The following is a 24,109-nucleotide window of genomic DNA, read 5'->3' on the forward strand; positions in this document are numbered from 1 at the left end:
AAAATGCCCAAACAGAATTCTGGACTTTTCTTTTAAACAAGAAACTAACAGCCCAGTCTAAATACCTCCCTATGTAATAATAAAGCATAATATTCCATTAAACTTTTTACTGAAGTCACTCTGTAGCTTCTGCCAACTTCTGGTTGGTCTGGGGTGAAGCCCAGCCTGCATCACAGTTGACATGTGTTGTGAGAGAGCTATGTCAGAAACACAGACGGACACACTTGTATCTTTCCATAATGTCAGAAAATTTATGGAATAAGAATAAATTCATAAGCTACATTAACTTTGTTGGCTTTAACTTGCCAAGTACTACTGATTTCACTTGATAGTGCTATCAGCAATCACAGGTTCTTTTATTACAATCTTAATTACTTATATTAACTCTCAGATCCCACATTACAGTTCACACAATCTATGTGTTACAAAATGGCTAAGAAAGGGTTAAAAAGGCTGCAGCGCTGACAGGCTGTATTGAAGGAACAGGCACAGAGCTGTTATAGATGCAAGGAAAAGTCTATGTTGGGGACCAAATAAGTTTTACCACCCATAGGGGTGGAGTTGTTCAGGGTGCAGAGTTGTCAAATGCAGATCTGGATAGCAGGCAGATTCGAGTGTCAGTTGGAAGTGGGCTGTATGCCAAGGGCAAGAGAAACCACACTCAAGCTGGAGCCTGGGAACAGACAGAATTCCTTTGCTGCGGCAATTTTCCTGGATGAGGCTTGTGACAAGTGACCAGGTAATGGGTCGTAAGCCTGCTGTGGCTCAGTCTTGAAGTGCTCTTTCTTTTATAGTCCTAAGTATAGGGGTTACATCTGGGTTGATTAATAAGCTCATGTGTCTAGTGTTTCTGATATGATTTGATATATTCACAGATGTATTTTTTGGCACAAGTAAGCTACTGGTTCATGCCTCATGGTGTGTTGTTAGATAGTGGTTGTTTACTTGTATAAACAAGATGTGGAATCATTCTGTCTTGGCACTTATACTCAAAATGGAGTAACTTAACTCAAAACTGCTGCTTTATAAACTGGAGAACTCAAGGTTAGGCACAGCCTGAAAAGCTGCTATTCTGTACAATATAAAGTGACACACAGCAGGCCCAATCTGTTCTCCACATTATCCCTGAGGGGAATTTCAGGGGAAGGAGAAAGTTTAGTATGTATTGGTTTGAGATATTTTCCTGATAAATTTTACTAGGACATTCCCATGATGTCTGACTTGGTCTCAGAACAGAATGGACTTGCAACTTTTTTTTCTGGGTGTGTGTGGGGAGGAGGAACTAGAGTTTGAACTTGGGGCTTGCACTTGCCAGGGAGGTGCTGTATTACTTGAACCATGCCTCCAGCCCTTTCTGCTATGTATTTTCCAGTAGAATTTCATGCTGGGTGGACTGGACCCAGGTCCTCCTATTTACATTTCCCACTAGCTGGATGTCAGGTGAGCCCCACTACACCCCACTTTTTATTGAGGTGGGGGGGTCTCATGAACTTTTTGTCTGGGGGTGGGGTCCAACCTCAATCCTCCCATTCTCTTGTCTCCCAAGTAGCTAGGATTATAGGCGTAAGCCACCATGCCTGGCTTAAAACAAACTTTTTAAGTGTTCTTAGGCCTCTTCACAATCTTTGGTTTCGGAACTATTAGTTGTGCAAGAAATATCCACACTTCACACTAACAAGGCAAGAGTTATAGTGAGAACTTGGGCAGACATTTTACAGGTAATACTTTTATTTTTTTTTAAAGTAAACTTCTATAGTAAGAAATCAGGAGAAATGGACAGGGTGGGAGAATGTGGAGGTAAACTTCCTTTGCACTTTTTCCCCAAAATGCATGGATTGGATTGGCCAGGGAACACTTTGGGTCCTGTTTTACACCAGAAGCAACAGAGCCAATTTAGAATCAAGGAAGACCAGTGAGGAGGCTAAGCAAACGGTTTATGTCTGTAATCCCAGCTACCGGTGAGGCACAGATTAGGAGGATTTAGATTAGCCTGGGCAAAAAGTGAGATCCCACCTCAACAAAAAAGCTGGGTGTGGTGGTACTGTGCCTATAATCCCAGGTGTGGACAGCTAGGTAGGAGGATTGAGGTCTCAGTCCTAGACAATAGCCTGGAGACACCTTAAGCTAAAACAAAAAAGTGCTGGGGGTGTGTGGCTCAAGTGGTAGAGCACTTGCCCAGCACATGCCAAAGCCCTGAGTTCACTCGCCAGTACAGGGAACGGAAAAAAAAAAAAAAAGAAAAAGCCAGTGATCTTGGCTCAAAGAAGCAGGGCGGCCAGGCCCCAGGTCACAGATGAGTCTCAGGCCAGGAACCTGGTGGGAAGAGACTGATGGACCCTCTCCTGCCTTTCAATCCTTCTAATTTTTCCGCAGGCAAGGAGTCTCGGTTTACACATCTGTAAAATGGAAGAAAGACCCTCCTGACCCTGCTCTCCATGTGCAGAGGACACACAGAATAGACAGCCCTCGTGGGTGGGGTTCAGTGTTTCTCCTGCTATGGGCACAGGCTGAAGAAAATCTACAAACCCATGCACCCTCCCTAAGTAGTTCAGGTGATCGGTCCAGAGAAAGTGGGGCGGGCGCCCGCTAACTGTAACCCGCAGGTGAGCTTCGCGCTCACGAGGGAGGCAGGCTGCTGACACGTGCCTGCGCGGTTGCCCCGGAAACCACAGTGGCTTGTTTTCAACACCCACCCCGGACGCTTCCACTCAGTGGACTGGCAACAGGGGTGCACACCAGGTTCTGCCTGTCACCTGGGCGGCTGCCACAGGGCTCTCCCATTCGGTCACCCCTCTCTACCTGCCGCAATGGTACAGTCCAGCAGCCGCCGCCATAGCCGGCGCAGGAGGAGGAGGTGAGAGCAGCTGCAGGGCGTGGTGGGTGAGGGAGCCGCAGCTGCTGGTGGGAGGGTCGAGGCCGACGCTGCGGCCTCAGTGTCCTCATTGTGAGCTAGTGCTCACTTCTCTGGCTCCGGCGGGAGCGGCTGACCTCAGAGAAACCCTGAAGCGCTGCCTGTCCTCCCTGCACCCTTAGGTCGGGTCCTGGGGATTTGGGCAGGGGGGAGCGGGAGGGCCTTTCCCCAACACCAACAGCGCGCCATTTTTCTCCAACCCAGATACCACCAGCAGAATGCCCAACGTCAAGAAGAGTGTGCCCCGGAAGGACTCCGGCGTGGCAAAGGGCGGCTCCTGTGAACCCCCAAAGTCAGGACTGACCCGGGAGGACGAGAGCAGCCCCCAGGACCACCCTCCGTGTAGGTCCAGCCGGCCCCGGAGCTTGGGCCTCCTATGGGCGTGGGTGCGGGGCAGACTGGCGGGATGGGGCCGCAGCCTCTCCTTGTCCCCCCAACCCCACCCCACCCGTCGCGTAGGCCTGACCCGTGGGTGATCAGAGGGCTTCAAAGAGTTATGGGGAAAAGCCACCCAGGTGGCTAGCCCCGTGCCACGGTAGATGTGCCTTGGGAGCCCTACGTCCAACCGCACTGGACTCTCGTGAGCTCCGGGGAGGTCACCCAGTCGTCACCCCGAAGTCGTCAGTCAGGATGGCCACGTGCAACAACTTGAGCTCAACTTCTTGAAGACTGAGCGAAGGATCAGTTAGCTCGAGGCTCTGCTAAAAGTTGAATTAGAGCCGCTTTTCTTTTGGCCACACGGGGTCGCTGCTGGCTCACAAAATGGCACCAAACAAGCCCCACTGCCTTGGGGGGGGGGGCGTTCAACTGATAGGAATCTGATGGAAGGTGAAAACCAAATTATCTCTACTCTTGATCCCTCCTCTCCTGAGTTTGTTTTAGAGCTATTCTGAGTGGTTTAGAGTTGTACATCTGAGAAATGGAACTGTTTTTCAAGGCAGTAGTTGGAAAGTATTTAATATTTGCCTCAGTCCTTCATAAACTGCTGTACTTCAGTCTCACTTTGAAGATTTCCTTTTAATTCTCACTTGTATTAAGAATTAGTCTGTTTATGTTATTTGTACTATTTCTTCAGAGGGGCTGCAGAAATAAAGGAAGTTTCAACCATTCACTTAAGGTTAAGTTCACCTTTTCTTAACCCAAGAAAGAATTAAGAGGATTTTGTGTGTGTGTGTGTGGGGGGTTTGAACTCAGGGCTTCCACTTGCAAAGCAGGCACTCTACCTGTTGAACCACACCTCTAGTCCACTTCATTGCACTTACTTTGGAGACTGGGGTCCTCACGAACTATTTGCCCAGGCTGGTCTTGAACCACCATCCTCTCAATCTCAGCCTCCCAAGTAGCTAAGATTACAGATGAGAGCCACTAGTGCCCAGTCAGAGGATTTTTTTTTTTTTCAACGAAGATCTACAATCACTTTTTCCCCTTTTGATTCTGGTACATTTTGAATTTGTTGAGAAAAAAAATAATACAGTGAGCACCTGCATTGTTAATAGTCTTCCATATTGCTTTTTCTCTCCACTTCATTTTTCTGTCTGCAAGTTATAATTGCAGCTTTAAATACTTCATTATGTTTCTTTCTACAGAAAAGGTCATTGTCACATGTAATCTTTTTTCTATAATAATTTTATTTTTTCTTTTTACATTTTTAAATCTTTTTACTATAGAAACACATTTTCAAAAGTAGTGCAACTAGTATAATGAACCCTCATTTACCCATCACCTAGCTTTACCAGTTATTAGTTCACGGCCAATCTTAGTTCATCTATTTCTCCTCTTTATCTTGAAGCTAAGTAATTTTTTGTGAAAAGGAAGGTTTCCTAAGAGTGAGAAATAAGACTTGTGTCAAGTAATCAGCATAGTTCCCATGTTTACCTAGTGTGTGAGAATACCATTGACCGTCCTTAGAGGTCTGTACTGAGAAACTGAAGCATTGTTACCAAGAGCTGGTCTGTGACAAAACTCTTAGCAAAATTTAGGGAAATAAATCATAAAGATACTGCAGTGAGTTTTTGTAAAGCTAAATGGATTCATTTTAAAGGAGTACTCCTTATTTTGGTAATACTTCCTTTCTGTTTTCCCTTCCACCCCCCCCCCCCAGTTAAATTATCCTTTCTTTTATGACTTGATTTTGGTGGTAGTAGAGTGGAGTTTTTATTTCCTTGCTTTTATTTGCTTGTCCATATTAACAAGAAGTTGGCAAGCTGTGGTCAGTTGACTCAAATCTTTGAGGAAATTTTATTTGTGAAATCCTACAATCTGGGAACTACTGTTTAGGTGACCAAATGACTTTGGTGCTATTAAGTAACATCTGAGTATTATCTGTAGGGAGAATTTAGCTTTTGTGATGGTTAGAATCAGAGGCACAAAGAGGAAAATTAACTCTTGATACCTTCAGATAATTTTTTTATGTAAATTACAAATTGTTTCTTTGCAGCTTTAATTATAATTTTACTTTGTTTTTTTTTTTGGTGGTACTGGGGTTTGAACTCAGGGCCTCATCACTTGAGGCACACCCCCACCCCATGCTTTTACTTTAAGAGAAAGATTTTTAAATGAGTTCCACTTAATGCTTTTCATATATTAGATTCTTCCTTCCATCTGTGCTGTACTACTCAGAGTTTCTAATTCTGTGGGGCATAGAGTTCAGAAAATATAAATGACTAGCATGGTTGAGCAAGTCTGATAGAAATTTAGGGCCTACTAGGTTGAGTGACTCTCTGAATAAAATAGAAAATCATGCTTGCATGGGTTCACTGATGTCCACCAAAAGTTTTTTGTTATAGGTCTGACAGAGAAGGTTACTGAAATTTCCGAGCTGAGCAACAAGAATGGGAAGAATCATATCCATGAGGAGGACAAAATTTTATCTTCAAGCAGGTAGAGGCGCTTCTTCTTTCTCCATTTTACTCTCCTGGCATCAGTACTTAGCACTAACAGCTTCTGACCAAATTTGAAGCATTTTTTGTTTTGTTTTTGCAGTATTGATGATCAAACCCAGGCCCTTGCTTGCTAGGCAAGCTCTCTACCTCTGAGCTACTCCCCAACTGCTTGAACTGTTTTTACTTTAAACTTAAGAGTAATATGTTGTAATTATTTAACCAGCAAATAAATCAAAACAATAATTGTTGGAATAAGTAGGGTAGATTCAGATCTTCTCTGGCACACTTGAAAGAAGTAGCGTGGCACTAAAAAGTTTTCAGTTTTTGAACATTTTGGAGTATGGATTTTCAGATTAGGGATGCTCAGCCTGTATTGTGGTTTAGAGAAGTTTACATCTCAGAGGTGTAGAGAACAAATGCAGGTTTTCCTTAGAAGGAGTTGAAGTGTATCAGGTATGACATAAGGATCTCAAGTGGATGTCAAGGTAACATAAAGTTGCAGAAATTCTTTACAGAACTTTACAAGGAAACATACAGGTAAATGTAGGAGAAAATTTCAGAAGCCTGTACAAAATAGTTGGATGCCAGAAAGTTGTATATTGGTGGCCTTTTTCATTAGCTAGGTGACATGGAAATTTACCTTTTATATCTTAACTGGATTCCTGAGTTTAGAGCAGAGACCATTAACCAATAGGGCCAAGAAATATTTATAGCTTCTGGGGCCTAGTGTTCAGATATTTAGAAATTAAGGACCCCATTTTTACTTGGAATCTTGGGTCTCCCAGAGCTGAGGCTAAAGCCCACGATGGAAATGCAGCAGACTTGTACCAGCACTACTATATACTATAGGTCTGGAGTCTTGCTTTATTTATTTATATTTTTTGTGACTAGCACTTCAGTAGTCTCTTAAGTGTTCACTATACCTACTGTCAAATTGGGATTTGGTTCTGAGGTCTTAGACAATGATTTTTCTTGCAGTAAATTTCTATTTACTGTCAGTTTCTATCTGTTCCATTCAGAAATCTTAGACTTTTCTTACTTAAGTACAGAAAGAAAGAAAAATGGATACAAAGGTGGAGTTTATCCCTGCAGTGACAACCACTCATTGGAACCTCTGTCAGTTTTCTTTGAAATTGTAGCTCTTGCCATTCAGTCACTGTAAACCCATACGGGTCAGGTGCCCTCTTAAAGCATAAAGTAATCCTTCAAAAGCCAAAGAGAGGGAGTGCAAGGCTAAAGAGCGAAGTTTCAGACCTGAGGCTCTGGGGCTCTGTGAGGAAGATGGGACCCCCAAAAAGGGGTTAAGGTGATTTGCCTGTGTTACTTAAGGGTCTCACAGTGGCCAGAAGTCTCTTTCAAAAGGCTCTCTTTATGTGGGAGTCAGAACCCTGATGTTTACTTTTCATAATTTTTCATCCACTGACCACCAGGAACAGGAGAACCAGGAGCAAAATGGAAAGATCAGATCTTAAGAGAAGCCAATTTGAGGCTATTTTAAGTTTTCCAAAGAGAAACATAGGATTAGTAGATGTTTGAGAAAAAGGGATTTCAATTGACTGAAACATTTCCATGGATCGGAAAAGATCCTATAGAGAGAACAGAGGATGTAAAAAATTACAGCCTGAGTACCAGCTTTTAATTAAGTCAACTTTTGTTCATAGAGTTCTTTCAAAAAATCTTTTGCACCAGGTGTGGTGGTGTCCACTTGTAATTCCAGCATTTGTGAGGCTAAGGCAGGGGGATTGTAAATTCAAGGCTAGCCTGGGCTACATAGTGAGACTTTGCAAAACACTCAAAAAAGAAAATCATTTTCCTTCTTTTTAAGTGCAGGACAGTTCTGTTTTTAATGTCCTCATTCTTATAAGTATCTAAATTTCCCTGAAGCCAAACAGGGAAGGTTTTGGTTGGTAAAAACAATGAGTGAACTTTAAGTTATTTCTACAGTCATACTGCTGTTTTTATAAAAATTCATGTTGCAAGGCAAGGATTGCTGATGTTAAATTCTTTCAAAAATTTGGTTGCAGCCTGACATGATAAACAGGTTGGCCCACCTGTCCATCATCTGACTGGATTTTATATCAGGGAGCAGATTTCCAACAAGGTAGAAATCAACAGATTTCTCTGTTCATATTTAGAGCTGTTTGAATTTTTTGTGTGTGTGTATGTGGTAGTGGGGTTCGAACTCAGGGCTTCACACTTGTAAAGTAGGCCCTCTACTGCTTGAGCCATACCTCAGTCCATTTTACTCTGGTTGTTTTGGAATGGGGTCTTGTAAACTATTTGCCCGGCTGGCCTTGAACTATGACCCTCCCAAGTAGCTAGGATTACAGAAGTGAGCTACCAGTGCCTGACTTATTTGAAATGTTTTAATAAGCCAATTTCTTTCTGAGTCTATTAATTCTGTTGCAGCTTAGGAGAGAAGGAAAAATAAGGAATATAAGCCAGGCTTCTAAACCAAAAGTGTATCTATAAGTGACTCAAGGCACAAGGATAATTCAAATTAATTTTTATTCAAGACCAAAACTAACAAAATCTTTTATGACTTTAACCAAGGTCTTCAGAAGAGGAAGCAAAAGATGCAGCCCTTCCAAGACTCAGACCACTCCTAAAGACAGGCAAAAAGAAAGATGAGCTCAGACAACGCAGCAGTCGGTATGCTCACTACAAATGGGGTACAACTCACATTTCTGTTGGCCATATTCTTGGGGTTCTCAGCCTTTTGGTTGGCCCCTTTACCCATAGGCCCCATAGATTGAAAAGCAAAACAAGACAAACAGGAAAATGAAAGCTATTTATAGAAGGGGAAAGAATAACTAATCGGAGGATACCCCAATAGCCAAGAGACATATAAATTTGGAACAAATCATTCAAACTAATTTTTACAAATGTTTCTCTTATAAGCTTGTAACCAGGGTCTTAGGCCAGAGGCCCAGTTCTGGTGGTTACAACATGTCAGGTCCAGCTGTTTGCTCTGAAACACCAATTAGAGAGACTAGAGTAGTGAGGGTCAGAGAAAGGAGACTTATTAATTCACTGGCTGCATGTGGGAAGATGTAGAGAAGCATTTCAATTTATTTCAGGGTACTGACATGATTTTTAGGTTTAAATAGAGAAACGACTAGGGCAGGGGTGAGAGGTATGCATAGTTAAGCAGTCCCAAGCAAAGTATCACCTGTTTGGTCATTAGCTCTGGTTCTGCGGGATTCTGGAGAAGTTATTGCTGTCATCACGTGATCCCCATGAGATGATTACTCCTGCTTTAGGGTGCAGCCTCATCATTATAAGTTGTTGTCCTCATTTGGGGCGTGGTTCTGTCCTGTGAGGTGCTACTGTTCCTTGGGGGTAGTTGCAGCCCCTTGCCATAAAGATGTCATCAGTTCTGGGGTTCTTGGAGTCCCAGTTGACTTTAGGAGAGAGACTCAGAGCAGAAGAGACAAGTGCAGAATGGAAGTAGGATGCATAGTTTTCCCCCTGATTTTAGTTCCTTGTGGGCCCAAGTAAGGAATCAGTGCTTTTTAGCAAAAGCTGTTTCTAAATACCTGCTACAAGTGGAAAGCATTTACTAAGGAAGTAAAGCTTCATTCAGAGGAGGAAAAATTTAAACCGTGTCCTAGAGAGCCAAGTAATACTCTGGTTTAAAGGGTTTTAACTTCATTTTTAAATCTATTTTCTGTGTCTTTTAAAATTTTCATTTAAAGAGCTCTCTAAAACGTTTTCTTTAAATATCGTTGTTTATTCCAAAACAATTCAAGCCAATATAAGAACTAGTGTACACACATTCTCTCCTCACCTTTTTAAAAAGGGAAAAAGACAGACTCCCCTCACTCTCACTAAACTGGGCACCACACAATCTAGGAAAGCTAACTTTGGTAAAAATTATTTTCTTTGCTGACTTTTTTGTCAGTTGTCCCTGGATCCCACTTGCAGATTCCAGAATGATCAGAGAGATTTGTTATGCTGTTGACTATGCCAAAATTGTAGGGGAATTCAAACTTGTCCTCTGAAGGTTTGATAATTTGAGTCTGCTGAAATAAACTGACAGATCAATTAATAGAAAAGGCATACAAACTTTTTAACATGTACGCATACAGGAGTCACAAAATATGAAAGTCAAGGAAGGGCTAGATGGTTGAAGCTTAAATACTTCTTCATAAGGGAGAGGGAAGTGGGAGATGGTAGCAGTTTAGAGGAAGAATAAATAATTTTTATGGGGGATGAATGGGCCAAAGAATAGACAATAGCCTGGGACTGTCTAGCCCTGAGTATAGTGTCAACTCTAGCCTTCCTGCAGTGTGCATCAGTCTCCCCTAGTTGATGAGCTGTCTGGGGAAGGGATTCACAACAATTGAGTATCTTGTGGAGGATCTGGCTTTAAAGTTGATGGGGAACTTCAGAGAAAGTCTTTCCCCACATTTACTACTCCCAGGTGCTCTCCATTTGAAATCCCAAAGTCATATTTTGGAGTATGACCTCAGCAGTCATACAAGCCATTTGTCTTGCTGGTGGTGGGGACCCCCTCAAAGGATTTTAAATGAGAATGATATAATGTTCAGAATTGCATCTTAGAAAAATAATCGATTTTAGAATGGATTGATTCAAGTAAGAAGAACATACTACCAAAAAATAAAAAATAGTCAGGTGCTGGTGGCTCATGCCTGTAATCCTACCTGCTTGGGAGGCTGAGATTTAGAGAACTGTGGTTCAAGGTCAGCATGGGCAAATAGTTTTTGAGACCCCAGCTTTAAAAATAACCAGAGCAAAAATGGACTGGAAGTGTGGCTCAGGCAGGAGGGTGCCTGCTTTGCAAGTGTGAAGCCCTGAGTTCAAATCCCAGTCCCGCCAAAAAAAAAAATCAAAAAAATTAAAAGAACAGATTAAAAAGGGACAAATCTGGAGGTAGGAGGGCCAGTTAATGGTCTGTGATGGTTGTAGGTGGGGATAGAGTCCAGAGACATTCAAAGAGCAGCATTTGTGGGACTTGGCAGTCAGTTGCATAAATAGCACAGGGAGAAAGTTAGGAACAGTTTCACTACACACTGGTTATTGGGTTATGGTTGGTCATCTCTGATTGAGATTGATGTGTCCAGAGAAGAACTTCTGACTGTTTTATTTGTCTCTGTATTACTTGTATTTTTTATGCAAGGAACATATAGTACCACTATATTTGGGGAGGGAGGTTAATTTAAGAAAACCAATAGCTCTTTACAATGGCTAGATTCAGCCTTAGAATTTTTAAATGTTTTTTTTTTTCTGTCTAATTCTGTAGGCCAGACATGACATTTAAATAAACATTCATAGGAGAAGTCCTATAATTTGACTTTATAAAGTTTAATAGGGTTTCTTTTTCTAGAGTAGCTTTAGGTTTAAAGAAAAAAATTAGAAAATACAGAATTCCCACATACCTCTTCTCTTTCCTATGTAGGTTCCCCTATTAGTCTTATTTTTATGTGGCACATTTATTAAAATTGATTCGATATTAATATATTACTAACTTAAGTCCATAGATCACATTGGAGTTCACTTTTTTTTTGTACATTCTATGGTTTTTGAAAAATGTGTATCCACTATTACTATATTATAGAGTGATTTTACTACCCTAAAAATGTTGCTTTCCCCCTGTTCATCCCTCCCTGTCAACCCCCAAATCTTTTCTACTGTCTCCATAGTTTAACTTTTTCCAGAATGTCGTATTGTTGGAATTATAACCTTTTCAGATTAGCTTCTTTCACTTAGCAGTGTGCCTTTAAGATTTCTCCATGTTTTTTCATGACTTGAGCTCCTTCCTTTTTGGACTGAATAGTACTCCCTTGTTATGCATGTGGCAATTTGTTTATCCATTTGTCATTGGAGGACATTTTTGGAGGCTTCCAGGTTTTAGCAGTTATGAATAAAGCTGATCTAAACATTTATATACAGGCTTTGTGTGGACAAAAGTATTCAGATTATTTGGATAAATGCTGAGGAGTGTGATTGCTGGATCATGTCATAAGAGTATGTGTACTTTTGTAAGAAACTGCCAAACTGCCTTTCCAAGTGGCGTCTCATCTTGCATTCCCACTGCAGTGCATGAGCTTTCCTGTTGCTCAGAGTCCTCCCCAGCATGTCACTTTCTGATTTGGTGGAACATGATCACTGTTTTAATTTGCAGTTATCTAATGGTGTTAGGCAGCTTTTCACGTACTAATTTTGTATATGTTCTTTGTTGAGATGCCCTTTAAGGTCTTTGACCCATTTAATTAGGTTGTTCATTTTCTTATTACTGAACTGTAAGAGTTCTTTTTGCATTTTGCATACCTATCTTTTAGCAAAGATTTTCTCCCAGTTTGTGGCTTGTCTTTGTTTTCTTAACAGTGTTTTCCACAGAGCAGCAGTCTTGTAATAAAGTTCAACCTACCAGTTTTTCATTTCATGGATTGTGCTTTTGGTGGTATCTTTAAAAAGTCATTGGAAGCCCAAGTCACTTAGATTTTCTCCTGTTATCTTCTTGGGGTTTTATAGTTTTGTGTTTTACTTTTATATCTATGAACCATTTTGAGTTAACTTTTGTGTTTAGATTCATTTTTTTGCATGTGGAAGTATAGCTGTTCCAGCACCATTTGTTGAAAATATTCTTTCTAAATTGAATTGCTTTTGCAACTTGTATTTTTTAAAGCCAAAAAAAGACTGATTTTTTTCTGGCTTCCATGACTGGATAGATGATGATACCACTGGGACTGGGATACAGGAGGAATAAGTTTTGAGGGGAAGAATAGTGAATTCATTTCAGACCAGCTGATTTGGAAGTATCTGTGTTACTCATGAATTTTCTTCAAAGAAGAAAAATCTTCCTAGATTTTAGGAGTGTAAGAAAATGAAAGCTCATTTAGTTCAATGCCACATACATACAGCAATTAAGTCATATGTGTAGACTAGCTGCACAATCAGTGCTAAAACTGTCTTACTTATCTTTGTTCAGGGTTCTTCCTACTGCATAGGGAAGGCTGCTCTAGAACAAAATGCTCTTGAAATCCAAGTCTAACCTTGCTCATCTCTGCTGCAGTCCAAACACAGTTTCTGTCATTTTTCTTGTCAGCAAAATGACCTTTTTTCTTTATCAACTACTGTTTAGGATTTAGGATATTGTCACTCTGTAACAGTTTTTGGGTAGAGAGAATAACTTGCTCATTTAATCCTCTTACAGTCTGGAAGGCAAGGTCAAGGAGACAATGCACAATGACTTTTGGGACCATCTTAAAGACCAACTATCAGCTACTCCCCCTGACTTCAACTGTGCTCTCGAACTTCTGAAAGAAATTAAAGAGGTGAGTGACAGACCTTCTGTTTGTAAAGTTCTTAGACATCCCTATCTATTGGAGGGCAGAGGCTAGCAAATCCTAACAGAACTTGTCCATGAGTTAGTCAGGCAGATATCACGCAGTGAGTAATTTGGTCAGGGAAGATTTTACATAAAAATTAGTATAACGGAATTGGAGAAATGAGGGATTAGCTTGTAAGCAGTAAAGAGAATGCTACAGAATCCTGGAATATCAAACAGAAAGGAGCATCCACCTTACTTTTTGGGTTGATATAAAATACTCAAAACACCTCATTAAGAGGGTCCACTGTGCCAGGGGAAGTGCTGGTCTATGTACTGCTGACCATCCTCCACTACAGAAGCTGAGTGCTGCAGAAACCACTCACACTGCAGGAACCAAGTACTGGGGAAGTCACATGTACTGCAGCCTGTTAAGTAAGCACACAGAAACGGGGAGCAAGAGCTCTTGGTTTTTTGCCACATCTTCCTAGTATTAGTGGACACACCTTAGGGTGACCAACAGTGATCTACACCCTTGTATAATCTTTTCTCCTTGAGCATGGATGAGACCTGCAACTTAGTTCTAACCAATATAACATGGCAAGGGATGGTATATTACTTCCATGTGTACATTTCCTTATATAAGACTCCGTCTCAGCAAACTAGAGGGACAGATTCTCCTGCTGGCCTTAACCAAGCGAGTGGCTATGCTATGAATCGCCAATGGAGAGGGCCACATGGCAAGGAGCTGCAGGTGGCCTCTAGGACCTGGGAGCAGCATCCATCCAATAGCCATTAAGAAGCTGGAGCCCTCAAGCATACAGCTGTAAAGAAATGAATTCGGCCAGTGATCCAAATGCACTTAGAAACAATCTTCCCCAGTCAAGCTTCCAAATGAGAATACAGTGTAGCCAATAATTTGATTTAAGCCTTGTGAGATCCGGAACAGAGGATCCAGCTAAAATGTGCCTGGACACCTGACCCATAGAATCTGTGAGGTAATAAATGTGTTTTAAGCTGCTAAGGTGTGGTGATATGTTACATAGAACAGAAAACTAGTAACACACTCTATAGATCAAGCTGAAAATTGTGCCATCTGGTAAAGGAAAGGTAATTTACAATACTTACTCCATTTTCATAGAGGAGAGAAAAGGATGAATTTGGAGCTGATAGGCAATAAAATGATAAGTGGCATTATCCACCTCTTTGGCTACTCAGCTTCCAGATGCACCATTCTACACACATTTGAATTCCTGAACTCTGTGCCTGGGCTTGGGGATGTAGCTCAGTGGGAGAGTACATGTACAAGGCCAGCATTTAAAAACAACAACAACACACCAAAAAACTTCTATTTTCTACCTAATAATATAGCTGCCTTACAAGTTCTCATCTTTTCTCCAAGACAAGGGGACACATGATCCAAACAGTTAGTGTATCTACCACTGACTGCTCCCAATTCAGTCACAGTTCTATTGAATGTGCTATTACCTACAGGCTAAATTGTAAAGTTAATTTCCAACAACCTTTGTATAAAAATATAAGAGAGAGGAAGAACTGCATAGTTAGCATACAAATAAATAAAATGAGCAAAGAAAAATTTATAGTGCTTTTTTCTGTAGTTCACAAGGCTTTAGTTAATCTGTGGCTCTCTTCTCCCCGTTCGTGCCGTGTTTTCCTTGGTCTTATATCTGAATCTCAGCTGGTTAAGGTTCTTTATCTGCTGGAGTGACCCAACCTTTATTGCCAGAGTCTTGAGTCCTCAAATCTTTTGCTTTTTTTTATTTGCTCCAGTTTCTATTAACCTTTATTACTGGGCTTGGAAATACTGAAAGGCACCTTAGAGAATATTCTGGGCTGCAGGCATAGTCCTTCTGACTTCATCATGTAGCACTTATTTCTGCCTTTAGAGTAATTTAATGGTTTAGTCTATTGGTTCAGTGGTATAGAGCTCAAAATCAGGTGATTTAATTCATCAAAATCAATGCAAGTATTTCTGCTAAATCAGCAGAACGGCAGACAAAAATCTGCAAGTAGGTTACTGGGTGTACTAGTGAGAGGAACCATTCTTGCTTCTTCCTCTTGATTCCTGAAGTCCATGGATTCTGGCTTTGGGGGGATAGCATCATAGAATGGTCTTTGACTCACAGTATGTATTGCATCCTCTAAGACAGAATTTCCTTTCAGGTATTGTTGCTCAGCTAATGCTGTAACTGAATCTTTAGTAAGCCACTTTTCAGTTAAGCCAGTAAGGACTGTTAGGTCAGAACAGCTAATCCCCTGGATTCTAATCCATTGTCGCACTTCCTTTGCCATGAAAGGAGCTCCTTGGCCAGACGCAATGCTGTAGAGCATGCCAGGACTCAGGATGGTGGATAAGGCATTCTATGAGGAGTAGATACTGGTTCAGACAGGAAGACCGATACCCAGAATGTGTGTCTCTTCCAGTGATAGTGAATCTCTGTTCCTTCCACAGTGGAAGAGGTCCAGTGAAATCATCTGTCAGGTGGCTGGGTGATCTTCATGGGGAATAAGCTTTATTAGGTCTTAGTTTTTTGGGGGAGATTTTTAGGATATTTTTTACTGTTGCAAAGTATACATGATAAAATTTATAATTTTTAAGTGTTTTCAATTGAGTGGCATTAAATCCATTTACAGTGTTGTGCAACCATCACCACTGCCTAGTTCCCAAACAAAAACTGTGTGCCATTAAATAATTTCCCTCTACCCAAAAGTGCTTTTTAAGCCCTATGAATTTGACTACTTGAGTTAATTTGACTCATTTAAGTGGAATCATACAATATGTGTTGCATGGTATTGGCTTAATTTCACATTGCATAATGGGTTTTTTGTTGTTGTTTCTTTGTTTTGAGATGGGGTCTGGCTATGTAGCCCAGGCTGACCTCAAACTTGTGATCCTCTTGAGTGCAGGGATTACAGGTACATACTACCATGCCTGGCTCAGTATAGTTTATTTAAGGTTCATTTATGTTGTAACATTTATCATAAATGTGGTTCCTTTCATGTATGAATAATATTCCATTATCTGACTAGTATTCTATTATATGACAATTTGTTTATTCAGTTGATGGACATTTGTGTTGTTTATATCTTTTGGTTATTGTGAATAATGCTGCTATAGAAATTGGTGTACAAGTATCTATTTGAGTCTCTGTTTGCAGTTCTATTAGGTATATACTTAGAAGTGGAATTTCTGGATCATATAGTAATTCTATAGCTAACATTTTGAGGAGTTGCTAAACTGCTTTTTCACAGCAGCTGTACCATTTTACATTTCAGCCAACAATGTACCAGCGTTACACTTTCTCAACATTTTTGCCATCTACACTGTTTTTCATTGGTGGTTTTGGCTTGTTAGTTTTTGGTAATAGCTGTTCTAATAGGTGAAGAAGTATCTGACTTTGTTTTTTTCTTAGCTTGTGTTTCTGTAGTGGCTAACGATGAGTAGATAGATGGGTGAGCATCTACTCATGCCTGGTGGCCTTTGTTCACATCTCCTTTTTCTTTTTGAATTTACACAGGCTTTTGTTGTCTTACAGTGAATGTACAGCGGCATTACCATTCTGTTGTTTTCTTGTGATGAATTGCAAAAAGAATCTGAAAAGGCACAACAAGAATCTGCTCTCAGGACAGTGATTGTGATCGAAATAGGAAATGGTACCAATGGAAGCCATTCTCCTTGCGGTTTAAAGATTATAAATCCTGGTTCATCTGTTAGGATTCAGGGGCCTACTTGTGATTTTTATGTTTCTTTTTTTATTGTTGTGGATGGGGGTACATTGTAGCATTGCAAAGGTTCTTACAATGTATCAAATATACATTGATTGAATTCACCCCCTCCACTGCTCTCCTTCATCTCCCTTCCCCATCCCTGCAACAGTTTCTACAGGTATCATTTTTGCATTTACATACATGTGTAAACACTGTTTGCACCATATTCACCTTTCTGCCCCTTCCCCACCACCTCTACCCTTACATTTCTTTTGAAGAAATGTTTTCTCAAGTTCTTTGCCCTTTTTAATCACAGTCAGGCTGCTCTCAGATTTGCTATAAAGCTCAGGCTGGCTTTAAATTCATAATCCTTCTGCCTTATACCCCCCCAGTGCCGGGATTATAGGCGTGTATCATCATACTCACATCCAGCTATTTTTGTTGTTGTGCTAGAAATTGAACCCAGAGCATTGAGCATGCTAAATAAGTGTCTTACCACTGAGATCCTTTACTCATTTTTAATAGGATTATAAGTGTTCTTTGCATATTCTGTCAGATACATAATTTACAAATATATTTTGCCATTCTGTGGTTAATCTTTCTAATTTAGGGACTTGGTTTCTTGGTTCCTAAAAGGCACATAGGCTGGGATGTCTTTAGCTAAGGGGGTTATCCATTTGGAGAAAGTTTGGGACACTAGACAGAATGTAACTGCTTTGACTTTCTTACCTGGGCAGATCTTGTTGTCATTGCTGCTGCCACGCCAGAGCCGTCTAAGAAGTGAGATTGAAGAAGCTTTGGACATGGAGTTCCTCAAGCAGGAAGCCGAGCGTGGGGCCCTGAATGTGTCCTGTCTTTCTAAGTACATTCTCAATGTAATGACTTTGTTGTGTGCACCAGTTCGGGATGAAGCAGTGCAGAAACTTGAGAACATTACAGACCCTATTCGGCTATTGAGGTGTGAAACTTTGATTACTGCCCCCTGAAACCTCCCTCAGCCCCTGGGCCAGGAAAAGCTGGGTCAGACACTGCATTATAACTATTACCTTGACTGGCTCCTCCTAAACACCTGACCATCACCCCTTTGTTCCTCTCTGGCATATTGATTTTTTTCCTTTTCCAAACATGGCCTTTCCAAGAGAGCCTTTGGTTATCCTTAGATTGATCGGGCCCCCCTGTATGATGTGCTATCATAAGACAAAATTCTAAGGAACAAAAATATCCCAGCTTTTCTCTGTCTCAGTTCACACAAAGAGGGGTCAGCAGTGGGAGGGTATTCATATTTCATCATTTTAGGAAATTAAGAAACTGAGACACAGAAAATCAAAAGGAAAAAAAAGCCCAAAAGTCAGGATTAGCATCACTTACAATTCCACCTTTCAAAAAGGATTGTTAATATGCTGGTGTATTTCCTTCCAGTGACTTCCTTTTTTTTTTTTTTTTTTTGCTGTGTGTGTGTTATGAGGGTTTGAACTCAGGGCTTAATGCTTGCTAGGCAGGCATTCTATCACTTGATCTAAGTCCCCAGCCCTTTTGCTTTTAGTTATTTTTCAAATAGGGTCTGTCATTTTTGCCCAGGTCAGCCTGGACCATGCTTCTCTTTATTTATGCCTCCTGTACAGCAGGGATAACTATATTCAGCTTTAAATTGGTTGAGATGGGGTCTTGTGAACTTTTTGCTCAGGCTGGCCTCAAACTATGATCTTCTTGATCCTTGCCTTCTTCATAGCTGGGATTACAAGTGTCAGCAACCATGCCTGGCTTATAACTATAGTGGAAAACCATAGTGAGAGAGACTTAGCTGTTTCCAATTTTGCCATTAACTGATCCTGGTCCTTGATCATGGACAATGTCATTTGTAAGTGTAGGAGGTAGGACTAAGTTAGGTCTAAGACCTGTCCTAACTCTGGAATAGTGATTTAACCACTCCTTGTATGGGTTTTCCTCTCACTAGATTTCCTTTCATAATATAAATATTCTATTTGCCCCTGTGTCAGAGGGATCTTCCAGGTTCTGGGCCTGATGAAAATGGACATGGTGAACTACACTATCCAGAGCCTTCAGCCCCAGCCACAGGAACATTCCATTCAGTACGAACGGGCTGTGTTCCAGGAACAACTCAACAAGCAGCCTGGTATGTGTGATGTGAGGGCAGGAATGGGAAGATGTGACCTTGCACCTGTCTTTTTGAGAGAGTATTCTTTCTCTTTAGGAATATGTAACTTTCTCTTTAGGGTAGGTAACTTAATGGTAGTACTTGCCTAGCATGTATGAGGCCCTCTATCCACAGCACCTAAAAAGAAAATAACAGAAGGCCAGGTTAGGAATAGAGGGGAGGGAGAGGAACATTTAATTGAGGCAGACCCCACAGCATGTATTAACCAGGAGTGTATCTTGAAGAGAGCCTTGGCCTCGAAACCCTAGAATATGCCAAATATGCTCTCCCTCCCTCCTTGTCACCCTCCCCCCTGTCCTAGGCCTCCTCAGTCACACCACCAAATGGCTGACCCAAGCAGCAGCAGACCTCACCACGCCACCTCCAGCTTGCCCTGACACTCCTGACTCTTCCAGTATGGCTGGCCCCTCTCCAAATGAGGTGGCCAACAACCCAGAGCCCCTCAGCCCTGCAATGGTATTGTCTCAGGGCTTCCTGAACCTCCTTCTTTGGGACCCTGAAAATGAAGAGTTCCCTGAGGTAGGAAGCGGGGGTGAGGGAGGGGCATTGCTTTGTTTTGAATTTACAGCTTCTGTCAGGACCCTCCTGACAGCCTGTTCTTCCCCAATCCTTAGACCCTGCTGACGGACAGAACTCGACTGCAGGAGCTGGAGTCCCAGTTGCACCAGTTAACCATCCTGGCCTCAGTCTTGCTAGTGGCTAGTAGTTTCTCTGGCAGTGTTTTGTTTGGCTCACCACAGTTTGTGGATAAACTGAAACGTATAACCAAATCTCTGTTGGAGGAATTTAATTCCAGGTGAGCTGCATAGGTTGTAGAGTAGAAGGTGGTGTATGGCATTTAGGACAGAGGCATGTGATGAATTACTGCTCACTCTTCACTACAAACCACAGGAAGGCCCTTTGAAACCACCCACAAGAGTGTTGGCTTCTTTTCCTAAGTGGTCTTCAGGTTTGTGACAAAAATAAAGCTTTCCTACAAAACAGGTAGAGTGAAGGTAGAGTGCAGGATAGTTTGCTGCAAAGGAGTCATTATTTAGCTGGATAGATGACAGTAGGCTGGTGTTATGTATATCCAGGAGCGCAGGTCAGTCAGCAATATTGATTGAACATCTGCTGAGTGCCAGTCATCTCATCAATGTAAAAAAATTGGGGCTGGGTATGTAACTCAGTGGTATAGTACTTGCCTAACGTGTGAGGCCCTGTATCCACAGCACTTAAAATAACAGAAGGCCAGGTTGTAATTGTAGTTGATGAGGTAGGACAAATGACCATGGAAAATATCCAGGAAGGTCTAAAAATGTATGCATAAAGTCCATGGGGCCAAGAGTGCCGGGTGGGTTCTAGGGCAGAAGTAGGAATTGTTCTATAGTTCATTTCCTCAGAGTGGAACATGGTACCATGTAGAGAGAGTAGTTGCTGTTTTGAGAACAATGAAGACATTGCACCTGCCCCTGGGGCCCTGCTGCTGGCCATGGGCCAGGGACTGGAGTAAATGGCTGGAATTCTTCCCACAAGTGGGCCTAACTTCTGGTGTGAAAGCTTCCTGGGTTTCTGCACATCTGCCAGGGCCATGTAAATGGGTGCCAGCTTACTGTCTTTCATGATCTAGGCCTGAGGAGGCTATGCTGAGTGTGAGTGAACAAGTGTCTCAGGAAATCCATCAAAGCCTCAAGAATATGGGTCTTGCTGCTCTGAGCAGTGACAGCACAACATCTTTGATGGGACAGCTCCAGAACATTGCCAAGAAGGAGAACTGTGTCTGTAGTGTCATTGGTGAGCACGCCTGTGGGTGGTAAGAACATGGGAGAGAGAGCTGGAGGAGGGTTCCCAACCCTGGAAGTCAGTTACTGAACTATTGAACACTGAAAGACCTGATAATTGGGCAAGTCACTGTTTTGCTGGGTTGAAAATATATCCCTTACAGTTCTAAGGGATATTTTGTACCTGGGAATTCATAACTTCTGGGTGTGGGATACTGTCCAGGCAATCTAATTAAATCACCCTGGCCTACTGATCATTTTCTGACTCGTAGTCTAAGACACTTCACACACACACACACACACACACACACACACACACACTCCCTCCCACACTTAGTCTAAGACACTTCACACACACACACACACACACACACACACACACACACCCCTCCCACACTTAGTCTAAGACACTTCACACACACACACACACACACACACACACACATACCCCTCCCACACTTGCCAGTAAGGAACTGATGCTGAATTAGACTGGAAACATGTCTCCATAGTAGAGATTTCCCCATTCCCACGTTAGAAGAGCCAGCTTGCTCCTAACCTCAGCCATATGAAGAATCAGACTAAGATCTTCCTATTATGAAAAATCCTAAGCTCTAACTGATGGCTTCTTAAATAATCTTGAATGCATAGAAATTTACTGACCCACTAGTTTTTTTTTTATCTTTGTTTTGTCCTTGAGAGCAGGTTGGCAGGTTCTTTCCCAAATAAAGCAAATTTCCTTATCTGTGGGTGAGTGTACAGGTTGGTGGTTATCTGTTTGCTTAGCACAAGGGTGGGCAGAGTTCAGGGCCAGTGTTTCTCCCTGAAATCTATGTGCTTGTCCACCTCTCCCTGATTTTTCTATTCACAGATCAGCGGATCCATTTGTTTCTCAAATGTTGTTTGGTTCTTGGTGTGCAGCGATCTCTCTTAGACCTTCCTGGAGGCCTTACTCTCATTGAGGCAGAGCTGGCGGAACTGGGCCAGAAGTTTGTCAGCTTGACACATCACAATCAGCAGGTGTTTGGGCCTTACTATACTGAGATCTTAAAATCTCTCACCTCCCCAGCCCAGGCACTGAAAACAAAAGTGGAGTCTCGCTGATAGCATCGACTCAGAGACCGGGCACTTTAGAGCCAGGAGAAAGGCCCGTCTTCTTCCTGGGGTAACATCTCCAGTGACCAGCAGAGCAGTGAGCCCTCCTCCTGCTCCCCACCGCTAGGCACACCAGGGCTGTAGTGATCAAGCATGTAAACACCAATTGGCCCAAACCCACTCCCTAATAAACGTCTGAACTGCAAGCAAATCTCCATTCTTCTGTGCTGCAGCTGAGCTCCAGCCCCTAACTAGCAAAGAAGCCAGCAAGCCCTCAGTGTTCTCCTCTGGCCATATGCACCCTGAAGCATGAATAGATGACAGCCAGGACATCCAGGTGCTAGCATAGGGTTTTCTAAAGGTAAAGCATTTCTCTGAGAACTCTACAGAGGTGCCAAAAATGGGAGCATAGGGCTTCTCTGGAAGCTTTAGTGTTGGCTAGGTCAGCTCAGGAGAGGACATGGTTAGAGAAGTTAGAAAGCTCATTTTCAGGACTAGATTCCCCTGAAGGTTTCAGTGTTACAACATGAAGTTAAGAAATAGTAAGGGCCTCAGATTCCTCTTCTGTGGCGTGGTCCAACCTAGTGTGAAAACTGAAGGCTGGAGGAAAGTGGATGTTGACTGCAAGTGTTCTGTTGAGGATAGGTTCCAGTGTTCCTGGGCGCTCTATCAGGTTAGCCAGTGTTCATGCAGATCAGCGACTGACTTGGATCCTGATCCTATTCCCTGGCCCAGTAATTTTCCTGTTCTCTCATCTCTAAGCTTAGAACTTCTTGTCTTTGTGACAAGTGATGTGTATGTGCAGAAAGGGCGCAGCCTCCATGCTCCTTCACACTGCCATCTTGGGCAGTTGTGGTGAGCTGTCCTTATCATCCTTGACATCAAATGAGAGATGCTGGGAAAGACCTAGGCTTGGCTTCTGATTCTAGAGTCCCATCCCATTGTTCTCAGGCTGACTGCAGCAGACCAGTCCCAACAGTATGGCTCACATGAGGAAAGTGTCCAACTGAGATTTGGTCCTTTTTTTGTAATAGACAAGAGAATGTGGAGATTCACTTAACTAGGTTCTCAGGGTAAGGGGAAGAAAAATAATGTCCTCACCATTTCAGAAGATGGAAGAAACTATGCATAACAGAATTTAGAATGACAAAAGAGGGGATTTGAGGTCTTTTAGGCCCAGGATTTACTTCTGATATCTTTTTTAGAGAGTAGATCCTAGGTGGGTGACAAAGCAAGGTCAACAGAGTATAATCAGAAAATCTGGAGGGCATGGATCATTCAACATTTCCAGTCTTGTAATAAGTGGTATTTTAATAAACAGGCTTGGCTGGCTGGATTCTCTGATTTGCAATTATTTATTGGTTATTTTTAAAAGTCTACATTTTGGAAGCCTCATTGTCTCAGAGGCAAAGTGTTTTGAAGGGGTTCCTGTGGAGACCTGCTGGTTGGTGGGCACACAACCTTGCTGTCTACTTTATAATTAAAATCTGGAGTAATAAACTTACTAGGAATTTTGCGTTGGTTTTCTTATACTTCCACATGGAAGTGACCAGGGATCCTATCCCTAAATAAGCAAAGATAGGACCACTTGACCCTGCCCACTGGCTTGAGGAAGTTTTAAAAATTCTTGTATTTATAAAATTGTGGTATATATGTATAAGTATATATGGCATATATGTATATATGTGTGTGTGTACATGTATATATACACACTATCTTAGCACAATACATACACACATATAATGAAGTTTGCTATTAGCGATATTTAATGTTGTACAAGTACCATGACTAGCTAGGTCCAGATCATTTTCATCATCACAAAAGGAAATCCCATACCAGCAACCAGTTACTCCCCATTCTTCCTGGCTACCACTAATCTCTCCATCAGTGGGTTTTCTGCCTCTGGATATTTCAAACAGATGGAAACATAACATGTAGCTTTTTATGACTGGCTTCTTTCACTCTGGTTTTCTTTCTTTTGTTTGAGACAGGGTCTCACTGGGTAACCAGGTAACCCAACCTGGCTTCAAATTCATACTTCCTCAGACTCCCAAGTGCTGGGATTACATGCATGTGTGCCACCATACCCAATATTTCCACTTTGTAACTCATTGTAGCATTTTGTCATTCCTTTTTATGGTAAAATGATTTTCCATTGTATTGTAATTTTAATTTTGCTTATTTGTTGATAAGTATTTGTGGTCTTACCTTTTTGCTTTTAGGAGTCAGATCACTACCATTGCATCACAAGGTCTGCTCTCTTTT

General features: G+C 41.9%; 1 protein-coding gene across 5 annotated transcripts; it reads left to right on the forward strand.

The window, feature by feature from the left end:
• Positions 1–515: 515 nt before the first annotated feature.
• Tcp11 (t-complex 11) lies at positions 516–23,352 on the forward strand. 5 transcript variants are annotated; one of them, XM_074082377.1, is made up of 12 exons: positions 516–739; positions 2,374–2,854; positions 3,116–3,253; positions 5,698–5,791; positions 8,347–8,445; positions 12,974–13,094; positions 17,554–17,774; positions 18,814–18,950; positions 19,294–19,511; positions 19,607–19,788; positions 20,602–20,765; positions 21,621–23,351. In XM_074082377.1, the coding sequence occupies exons 3-12, from the start codon at positions 3,130–3,132 to the stop codon at positions 21,851–21,853; spliced, it is 1,593 nt and encodes a 530-aa protein (XP_073938478.1). In that variant the 5' UTR covers positions 516–739; positions 2,374–2,854; positions 3,116–3,129; the 3' UTR covers positions 21,854–23,351. The 5 variants fall into 5 exon arrangements, with proteins under 5 accessions (XP_073938478.1, XP_073938480.1, XP_073938482.1 ...); XM_074082379.1 differs by lacking the exon at positions 8,347–8,445 and having other exon boundaries at positions 21,621–23,352; XM_074082381.1 differs by lacking the exon at positions 516–739 and having other exon boundaries at positions 2,610–2,854; positions 21,621–23,352.
• The last annotated feature ends 757 nt before the right edge of the window (positions 23,353–24,109 follow it).

The sequence above is a fragment of the Castor canadensis genome, chromosome 8 (genome assembly GCF_047511655.1).
Source record: "Castor canadensis chromosome 8, mCasCan1.hap1v2, whole genome shotgun sequence".
NCBI lineage: Eukaryota > Metazoa > Chordata > Mammalia > Rodentia > Castoridae > Castor > Castor canadensis.

Excerpts from the sequence above, each read along its gene's own strand:
- Tcp11 (XM_074082377.1), top strand. The coding sequence starts at position 3,130 with ATGCCCAACGTCAAGAAGAGTGTGCCCCGGAAGGACTCCGGCGTGGCA. Across the intron at positions 18,951-19,293 it reads ACAACTCAACAAGCAGCCTG|GCCTCCTCAGTCACACCACC; the intron begins GTATGTGTGATG and ends CCCCTGTCCTAG. Across the intron at positions 20,766-21,620 it reads CTGTGTCTGTAGTGTCATTG|ATCAGCGGATCCATTTGTTT; the intron begins GTGAGCACGCCT and ends TTCTATTCACAG.